This window comes from Nyctereutes procyonoides, unplaced genomic scaffold (genome assembly GCF_905146905.1).
Source record: "Nyctereutes procyonoides isolate TBG_1078 unplaced genomic scaffold, NYPRO_anot_genome, whole genome shotgun sequence".
Classification (NCBI taxonomy): Eukaryota; Metazoa; Chordata; class Mammalia; order Carnivora; family Canidae; genus Nyctereutes; species Nyctereutes procyonoides.
In genome coordinates, this window is record NW_026575049.1 from 31,911,973 (window position 1) to 31,921,634 (window position 9,662).

Genomic DNA, 9,662 nt, shown 5'->3' on the forward strand with positions numbered 1-9,662 from the left:
ATTCAGCACGTGCTGTCAGTGGTCCTATACGTCACTTACCGTTACTGTGCCGTCATCGATGGTGGCCACGGCGTATTCCATCCTATGACAGATCTTAGTGTTGCTGACCACTTCCTCGATGGGGCGTTTATACTGTTTTCAGCTTTTCACTGTTACAAACACCACTGTAATGAACATCCTTGATATGTCTGTGCACCGCCCTGTTAATCTTAAGAAAAACTTGAACATAATAATTTTTCGCCCTGTAGGGGGCCCTCGCCAAACTCCATCCCCACAGCCTGCGAGATCTGGAAGCCCCTCCCAGCAGAGGCTCTCCCCGCAAGGCCAGCAGCCCCTGAGCCCCCCATCCGGGTCTCCGCAGCAGCGATCACCCGGCTCTCCACAGCTGTCCCGGGCATCCAGTGGCAGTTCTGCAAACCAGGCCTCCAAACCAGGCGCTCTCCTCACCTCCCAGCCCCGGCCCCCCGTTCAAGGCCGCAGTGCCTCCCAACAGGGGGAAGAGTCCAAGAAGCCAGCACCTCCACAACCTCATCTCAAGTAAGTGCTCTGGGGTTGGGCAGGGTAGATGGTGGAGATGGGATGTGGGCAGAGCCTGGTAGACTCAAGGCAAGGACTCAGAGGATGAAGGAGGATCCACTGAGGCCTCGCCCACATTTTAAGTGGATAGGAGGCCTCAAGGATGGACTTGGGTGTGGCCGCCAGGGCCCAGGAGGTCCAAGGAGAGCATAGCTCCCCCCACGATCCTCCAGATACACATGCACCAGCTATCTCTTTCTGCGTAACAAACCTCCCTGGAATATAGTAGCTTACGAAAACAGCCATTTTCTTTGTTCGTAAGTTTTTGGTTCACCCATTTTTTCTGAGTTTGACTCAACTGGGAGATTCTCGTGCCAGTCTCTCCTGTAGAGTTGCCAGATAAAATACAGGATGCCCAGTTAGATTTGCATTTCAGAGAAGTGATGAATAATTTTGAGTATAAGTATATTCTCAAACATTGCATGGGATATACTTATGCTAAAAAAAGTATACTTATGCTAAACCAGAAGTATTTTGTTTTTCTATCTGAAATTCAGATTTAAGTGGGTATCCTCTATTCTTATTTACGAAATCTAGCAACCCTACTCTCCTGGGATCATTCATATGGCAGCAGTCATCTGGCATCTTCACTGGGGCTGGATGGTCCAAGAGGGCCTTACACACACACATCTGCTGTCTGCTGGGCCCCTCTTTCCATGGGCCACAGGCTCCAGCAGGGTGGGCCCTGCTACCTCAGAGGGTAGAATTCTGTCCCCAAAGAGCAAAAGTGGAAGCTTTAAGGCCTCTTGAGGCCTAGCTTTGAAGCCACACAATGTCACTTCATCCCACCTCATGCTTTTAGTCAAAGCAACTTGCATGGTTGAAGACTTGTGGCAGGAGGACCTGCAAAGCCATGTTCAAAAGGCTAGACCCCAGGGACGGGAGGGACTGTTACTGTCATGCCACGTTTGTGGACGACCCATCACGACACACATGCTCATCCCCTTTCCACTCAAGCCTATCACTCGGTTCGAGCTCCCAGAGGTCCCAGATGTGTTTTCCTGGGAAAGCCCCTCCCTTCCTTCCCTGCCAAGCACTAATGTTGATAAGCAGAGTCTTACTCCCAGCATCCCTTGTCCACTTACCACGTGCCAAGCACTTCACGTAGTCAGGTTGTTTTTTGTTTTTTGTTTTTTTAATTCTCACAAGCTTAGGAGTTAGTAACTCTTATTATCCACATTTTACAAATGAGAAGGAAATGTCCAAAGTTCCCACCGTTGGTGAGCGGAAGAGTTAGGATTGAACACAGGGCATCCAGTCCACGGATCGGGCTAACCATGTGTTCGGACGGGTGATACATTCACATGGCCCAAAGATCTAGACAATATTAACCATATCAAAGCTATCCAGTGAAAACCCTTCCTCCCACCTTGTTCCTGACTGGTGCTCTCGTGGCCCCTGCTCCCCAGAGGTGACCACTGCGGTTAGGTCCTTGGGTGTTCCCCAACGTCTCCTCGCACAAATACAAAAATATGTATTGGTTCCTTCCCACACACACACTTTTTACAAATGGTTTTACTTACTATCCACCCTCTTCTCCTGCTTTTTACATTTAACAATAAATCCTAAAGCTCTTCCATCAATTCACTGATTTTTTTTTCCTTCCCACAGCTGTATCATACGCCGCCGTGTAGTTAGTTGTACTGTAATCTAACTCCTCCGCCACAAATGGAAATTTGGTTTGCTCTTTCAGAGAAGGCTGCAGTGAATAACCTTGCACACACACTGTTTCTCAGATGTACAGGCTCAGCTGCCGAGATGCCAGCAAGTGTGTTGTTGGATCAAAGGAGAAATGCATTTTGAATAGATATAGATATTAGCACGTGGGCCTCCAGGCAATGTGGCGGCATAGTTGACCGCAGACTCCAGAGTCAGATGAGCTGATTTCAAATCTCAGCTCTCCCGCTTAAAGTTGCGTGGCCTCAGAAACATGACTCAACCGGCCTGTGCTTCTCCTTCCTCACATGCAAAATGGGGACAGTAGTACTTACCCCATAGGGTTACTGTGAGGATGAGAGTGAGGTCATGCCCAGTTAGTGCTTAGATCTGAGTATCTGAGGCAGCCTCTCACATGTGAAGAGGTGCAGCCCAGCCAATCACAGGACAGGTGAGGGCTTTGGAATCGTGGACAGTAAGTACTGACCCTGTAGTAACCCAATGACGCTGACACCCCCAGGTTTGTTGCTTTAAAGTCGTACGTGGTTCAGTTCAAGTCAGCAGGTACTTATCACATACCAGAGTGCCGTGGACGGTAAGTACTGACCCTGTAGTAACCCAGTGACGCTGAAACCTCCAGGTTTGTTGCTTTAAAGTCGTACGTGGTTCAGTTCAAGTCAGCAGGTACTTATCACATACCAGAGTGCCGTGGACGGTAAGTACTGACCCTGTAGTAACCCAGTGACGCTGAAACCTCCAGGTTTGTTGCTTTAAAGTTGTACGTGGTTCAGTTCAAGTCAGCAGGTATTTATCACATACCAGTGTGCACCGAGGCCTGGGTGAGGCCTGTGCAGAATTAGCAAGGGGAACGAGACAGTCCCCACCTGGGAGCGGAGCTTGGTTCCTTTATGGTGACAGCATATGGTGACTGTGTGGCTTTTACAGCATCTCTTCCTGGGTCTGTCACCTCCACTGGAGTGTGAGTCTCCTGAGAGCGAGGCCCCAGTTCTATTCATCTCCACAGCCCTGTCCCCTGGCACCAGGCGGGCACCCTGAGGATCCTGAAGCGGCCGGCCGGTGGGCTAGACCTGCTCTCGCTTGTCCCGATGAGGGGAAGGAGGCCCTTGCCGAGGCCAGAGGGGCAGGTGGCACCTCCTGATTCTCAGGCCTGAGCCAGGAGGTGGAGGAGGGGCGGCCACCCCTGGATGGGGTCCAGCCCTTCACAGCTGGCCGTACAAGTCAGTGCGGGGAGGCGGGCGAGCAGTGGAGTGGCCTCCAGTAATGCCTGCGCCTGAGCAGCCTGGGCGGCTGGGAAGCACATCAGCCCTGGGCACCCCCGTCCGTTACTTGGCATGAGCCCATTTCTGCACCTGAACCTGGAGGGTACCAATAACCCCCTTGCACATGTTAAAGACTGTGTGTGAACGTCGGGACGCCTGGCTTCTCCCTGGGCTCACCCTGCCGTTCCCAGGAAGGCCCCTCAGCCCTTTCCCAGGCCTTGTCGCCCCCCCCAACCCCCCTTGCCTTTCTGTTTCAGCAAATCCCAGTCCCTGACTAACAGCCTCAGCACATCCGACGCCTCCCAGCGTGGGACTGCAAGTGAAGATGAGGCCAAGGCCGAGACCATCCGCAACCTGAGGAAGTCCTTTGCCAGCCTGTTCTCTGACTAACCTGCCCGGGCTGGGGTGGCAGAGAGTTCGGGCGCGCTCTCCTTCTGCCTCATGGTCCTTCTCAGCCTTGGTTCCCAAGGGGAACAGAATGGAGGGCCTGCAAAAATACTCTCTAATGCCTCTGACCCAGGGACTGAGGATCTCTGCGTGTTCCCACCTCCCTTTACCATGACGTTGCAGCATCATCCAACCATGGTGGGCCTTTGAGGGCCCCTGGGTTCCTCACATCCGGCCCTAATGGCAACACATCGCCCTCCCACCCAGATGCTTGCTCCCCTGCCTCAGATAACCAAGTGAAATGTGCGTGTGTGGCTACTTTTCACATTTCTTGTTAGTGTTTTGCTTGCCTTTGGGGGACAGCCCGTCCAGACCTGGCCTCACCCCTCCAGATGCAGGCGCTGTAGTGGGACCTCAGCAACTTGGGAGGCAATAATCTTTTGACAGTGTTTTGCAAACAGAAGGACAAAAGCCCAGCCAGGGGAACCTACCACCTACCTGTGCTAGTTCCATCCAGGCTCCAGCTCGCCCCTCAGACCACAGGCCAACACCCATCACCTGTGGCCACCAGTGGGCTTTTGAGAACCGTGGGAAGAGATCAGATCCCATGTGACCAGCGGGGGCTTTCAGAACACGGCAAAAACGAGGGGAAGTCTTGAAGGGCCGCCCACGCCCAGACTTGACCGCCAAGAGCCAACCTCGGGCTCTTTTATGAAGCATCACTTGTTCCCAGCACAGGACGATGCCCTCAACTTCCCGAGGAAGGAGTCCGTCAGGGCTCCTCCGCCCGTCCCGTGTTACACACCCCAAGAACTCTCCGCATTCCCGTCAGGAAGGCTGTCTCCTCCTCAGGGACAAAGGAGGAACCAGAGTCAGCAGATTAGTGGCACAGGCTGAGAACTCCTAGGCCGCCATTTCCGACCGTTGACAGCAAGGCACGGGTAGGTCACTCAGAAGAGGGTCCCCTAGTCCCACATGTTTAGGAAACACTGTTTCTATTTCCTGTTTTGAGACTGGTAGGTACACATTACATGTCTCTCGGGCTTCCTGCAGTAAAGGAATGAGCTTTCACCTGGCTTAACCCAAACTTATTTGGCTAAACAAGTTCAGTGACTCCCTTTCCAAGGCCCTTTCCCTACATCAGGTCACCCCCCATGATCAGATGAGGGGCAGGGTTGCCCCGAATCACCATGCACCCGGTGCTAGAAACATGGTAGGTGCCAGAACCAGCCTCCTGGTCTCGCCAAGAGTCCAGGACGTTAGAACATAGCCGCTCGCTCTCCCCGTACAGCCGACTTTCCTACTTAAGACGTGTCCTCCCCTCCCTGTTGACAGAGAGAGGATGCTCACGAGAAACATGTCCTTGGCCTGGAGCTACATTTTAATAGAGGAGAGAGAAGAAGCTGGTAGGACAGGGCAGCACCAGGCAGCCTGCATGTCCTGGGGAATCAAGAACACAGAGACCACCCGAGGCAATCATCCCTCTTCCACGCTGGAAGGTAGGGTCAGAAAAAGTCAGTCTCGCTTGATTCGCACTTAGTGATAAGATGCAGCTCAAGACACAGCACAGGGTGGTCATGGGCTGCACAGTTTCTCAAAGTGTGGGCACAGCTAGCTTCATTTCAGACCCAGGGAGTCAGGATTTCTCATCATAAGGCCCAAACCTTATGATTGTCTGTCTCCCCAATTATTTGGCATTTATGCTGAGGTTAGAGCAGCAGCCCTGAGCCAAGCTGGGTGGAGAGGCCAGGGACCCAGTCCTCTGGTGAGCAAACCCTGCAGCCCCATAAACAGTGACTGCATGGCTTGAATTTTCCCCTTCCTGTAATCTGTCCCTTGTCCCTAAAAACATCTCAATGTTCATGCGCTCTCTCCCAGATACTCCAGCTACAATAGCACACACTTCTATCAGGCCGGGCATCCGGATTTTATGACCATGTACCCGTGATCCATGATGTGACACTGTAACTGGCCCATGGGAGCACATTTTCCCACTGGTTTGTGTACTGGGGTAGAGACCAACGATGGATGGCCTCGGGAGGGCACAGATCCCCTCTGGCATCGGCTAGCTCCCATTCCTTCCACACATTCCACTTTCAATCGCTGTGACAGTTTTGAGTGGGAAAGAGCAAAATGAAGTGAGGACGCGAGTCACTCTGGGGAGATTCTGAAAGGATGTTTGTTGTGTTTCGCTTTATGTCACAACTTCAACCCAAAGCCAGACTAGCACTTTCCCTCCAGGCTGACCTGCGGAGGCTGAAACAGCAGCAGGATCCATTTGGTTTGTGTGAACGTGGAGCACAGTGAATGGGGGTTTAAGGACATAGTCGCAGGGACACTGCCACCAGCACAGGGGAGACTCTTGGTCTGGTCTCCCTCCTGTCACCATGGTAGGATGGCACCGTGTTATCTAGGTTGTGAAGTCAGCTTTCCAGGGACACTCAGTCGGCATGTCCTCCCTCTTCCATCACCTCTGTGTTCTCTTCATCATTACTGTTCTCCCTCTGAACGTTCAGTGCCTGCTGAGGAGGCAGGGAGGACGGGCCTCACCCACAAGGTCGCACATACCGTGGCAAGCTCCAGGAGCCCCTCCGAAGGTTCTCCGGCGTTTGCAGCTGAAGGAGCCTCATGAGCCAGGCACCGGGCACACTGCTCGGCACCCCGGCATTTAGGACATGCTTTTAGGAAACTAGGAAACTAGTCAAATGTACATGAAGTGTTCAGATTGGAGAAAAGGGCGGTCTTTAAAGGAATCTCAGTGTGAGGAAGAGTCGCACCGACGTATTAGGAAGCTGAAGAAAATCTGTGGCGGTTTTTTAGCCTCAGAGAGAGGGCTCAGATTCCCCAGGGAGCCTGGGAAGGAATGGGAGCGAGCCAGATCAGGGATCACACAGCCCGGGGGCCACCAGGGCGGGAGCCAAAGGGACCAGGTGCCAACTTCAGCGTCGGTCAGAGGAGGCTCGCAGAGCAGAGAGCAGGGCCGTGGAGCCCCACGCAGACCACGCACCACAGCGCAGAGCCACATGGTCACCGTGGCCCCCCGAGCCTGCTGTCCCAGCGCCGGGAGTGGATGGCTCAGGCTCTATTCCACTTCACCCAATGGGTCAGGGCTCGTTCTGCTTCATGCGCTTAGCGCTGCTGAAAGGACAGGGCCGAGTCCCAGGTTAGGCCGGTCAGATGAGCTGGCAGGTGCGGCAGGGACCGAGCCAGGTGGAGGAGCAGCTCAGGACCCATGTGCACTTTGCTTGTCCCACACGTTTCTGGATGTGCCTGGAGAGCGTGCCGGGCGGGGACTCACTGCACTGACCGGCGTCAAAAGCTGTCCCGACTCCCACACGGCCCCTGATAAAATTCAGAGATTCGGTCTAATATTTGGACTCTAAGAGAAGGCAGCATTTGGGGTTTGGTTGGAGACGATTAGAAGTCTGGGCAACAAGCAAGTCGCATCAGTCCGTCAACCAGGCACAACGCAGCACGGGCACAGAGGCTCCCTCGTGTTTGCAGAGACAAATAGGCGGCCCCAGTAGGTGAGACCGCGGCTCTCCGGGCCGCCCGGCCCAGAGGAGAGAACGGCCAGGAAGTGATTTCTGAAGTCGGGGGCACTGCTTTTAAGGCGACACCAATCAGAAAGGAAACGTTCCTTCCACAAGGCACGCGTGTGAATCCTTCCATTCCCCTTTGCCCTCCATCGTGTGTTCCGGTGGGTCCTCTCACTTGCGAGTCCCATTTCCAGAGCCTCCCGGGGGAAGAACCCGCTCTGTGCGGCTCTTCCGCGGAGTCAGGGGCAGAAGCGGGCGAGGCCCGGGCAGCCACTGCCCCCGAAAGGAGACACGCCAGTCTTGGCGCCGCCCGAGCCGAGGGAGCCGAGGGAGCGAAGTCCAGCTCCGTCCGAAGAATTAGGGAGACGTGAGGCTCAACAGCGGTCTCAGAACTGGAGGGCCACGCGAGGGCGAGCACAGAAGTCCACCGTGCTTACGGAGGAAGTCACAGAACCTTACGTGGGAAGGAAAGGGCCCCTCCCGTGATTTGAGCGCAGCCACGGCCAAGCGCATCTCCACTCAGAGGGAAGGGGGGAGAAAGGGCAAGCTCCCGTCCGTGAGATCTGCGGGGGAAACACGGGGCGGTAAAGTCGGGAAGGCTCCGAGCCGGTGAACAACCACGTCTTCCCGGCCCACCTCCCGAGCGCTCTAAACCGTCTCGCCTCCATTCCAGTATTACCAAAGTGATGTCAGAAGTCACACAGCCACCGTGCTGCTGCCAAGCCGTGAGCTCACTCTCATTACACACCAGCAATACATAAAGCTCCAGTTTCAGCCTGATGAAAAGAATGTAGGATTTGACAAGCTTCTAACTACAAATTTAGCTGCTCAAGAGGAAAAGCTTGGAGGCTGGTTTAAGAATTTAGAATTAGAATAAGCCACTGTTCGAGGCCTGCAACCTCAGGCGGACGGCCCAGCGCCAGCATCCTCAGCTAGATCGGTCCTATTGCCGGGAGGCCCGAGGGGAGTGTCAGAGAGGAGCAGCACCTGCATCCGTGGGACACAAGCACCATCCACAGACCTCTCAAGGACCATTCAAAATGACTGCATTTTACAAACTCATCTTCTAGTATTCGGTGCTTCTGGTCATCACTCCATCCTTGCACTCCACACCACCCCCCACCCCCCAGTGCAGCCTGACACCCCAGACAGCCAGAGACAGCAGGGTAGACCCACCAAAGCTTCTGATAGTTCTTCAGCCCAGACCCAGTTAAAGCCACACAGCATCTAGTGGACGCTTTTTTAAAAAGCTCAGATAAATAGCTCAGATACTATAAAATACCACAGAAAGAAATGTCAAAGCCCCAATCCTTCGCCTATATACATTAAGCTACTTAAAAGTGGCATGGCCTCTAGAAAACCCTATTATTGACTGAATTTTCTTCACTGTGATGGGAATAAAGACTATATCTGTAGCAAAAAAATATTTTCACATGTAGGACTCAAAATATTCTTGCAGCATAGAACATTCCAAGCCATTTCCTTATATGCAAAACAGGTTTTTTTAAAAAGCAGGAAAACATTGACAATATTCCTAAATATTGTCTGCAAATACTAATAGTGTTCTATTCCTGTGTTGTGATTTGGATTTTAATTTGTGACAATAGCATGTTTCTATAGTTGTATGAGAAGACATGTGTGTTTGGCCTTTCTCTTCTAAGATGAATAAAACCTGAATTTTGTGTATTTTAAATCTTAAAAGTAAAATGTTCTTCAAATAATAGGAGGCTATCTTTGAAAAACAAGTACCTGACCAGCACTTAAAGCAGTAAAACTGATGTTAAAAGATGTCACCTACTTAGATTACAAGTTAGGCACCAAGTGTTCCAAACACAAGGAAAAAAAATTCCACTCCAGGAGGAGCCAGATAGAGTCCCTAGAACCCAATGTTTGTCAAAAAAAAAAAAAAAAAAAAAAAAATGCTGCTACAGAGCCCAGAGGTTTCACTACTGAACCCGAGAAAGACCTGCAGAGAGAGGAGGTGACGGAGCAGGTGGGTGTCCACAGCACCCACCCCAAGTCCAGTTCAACCGAACTAGCTTGGTTTTTATTCATTTTGTAAGTCAGGCTTCTGCAAATGATTTTGTTTAAAGAAAGGGTGCGACTAAAACATAATTTTTAAAAAATCCCCTGTAACAATCTGATGACATTGAATAGGTTTTCTGATCATTCTGAAATCTCCAAGTAATGTTGTGAAGCTGTTCTGAGTATTTATTCTCTTTCT

At 52.2% G+C, this 9,662-nt stretch overlaps 1 protein-coding gene across 1 annotated transcript in view; it reads left to right on the top strand.

The window, feature by feature from the left end:
* The window catches only part of SYN3 (synapsin III), a 455,217-nt gene extending 445,559 nt beyond the window's left edge, over positions 1-9,658 (top strand). The window contains exons 13-14 of the mRNA XM_055328319.1: positions 249-537; positions 3,770-9,658. Coding sequence (XP_055184294.1) covers positions 249-537; positions 3,770-3,902 — 422 coding nt within the window. The 3' untranslated portion in view covers positions 3,903-9,658. The remainder of the gene's footprint in view (positions 1-248; positions 538-3,769) is intronic.
* Positions 9,659-9,662: the final 4 nt, after the last annotated feature.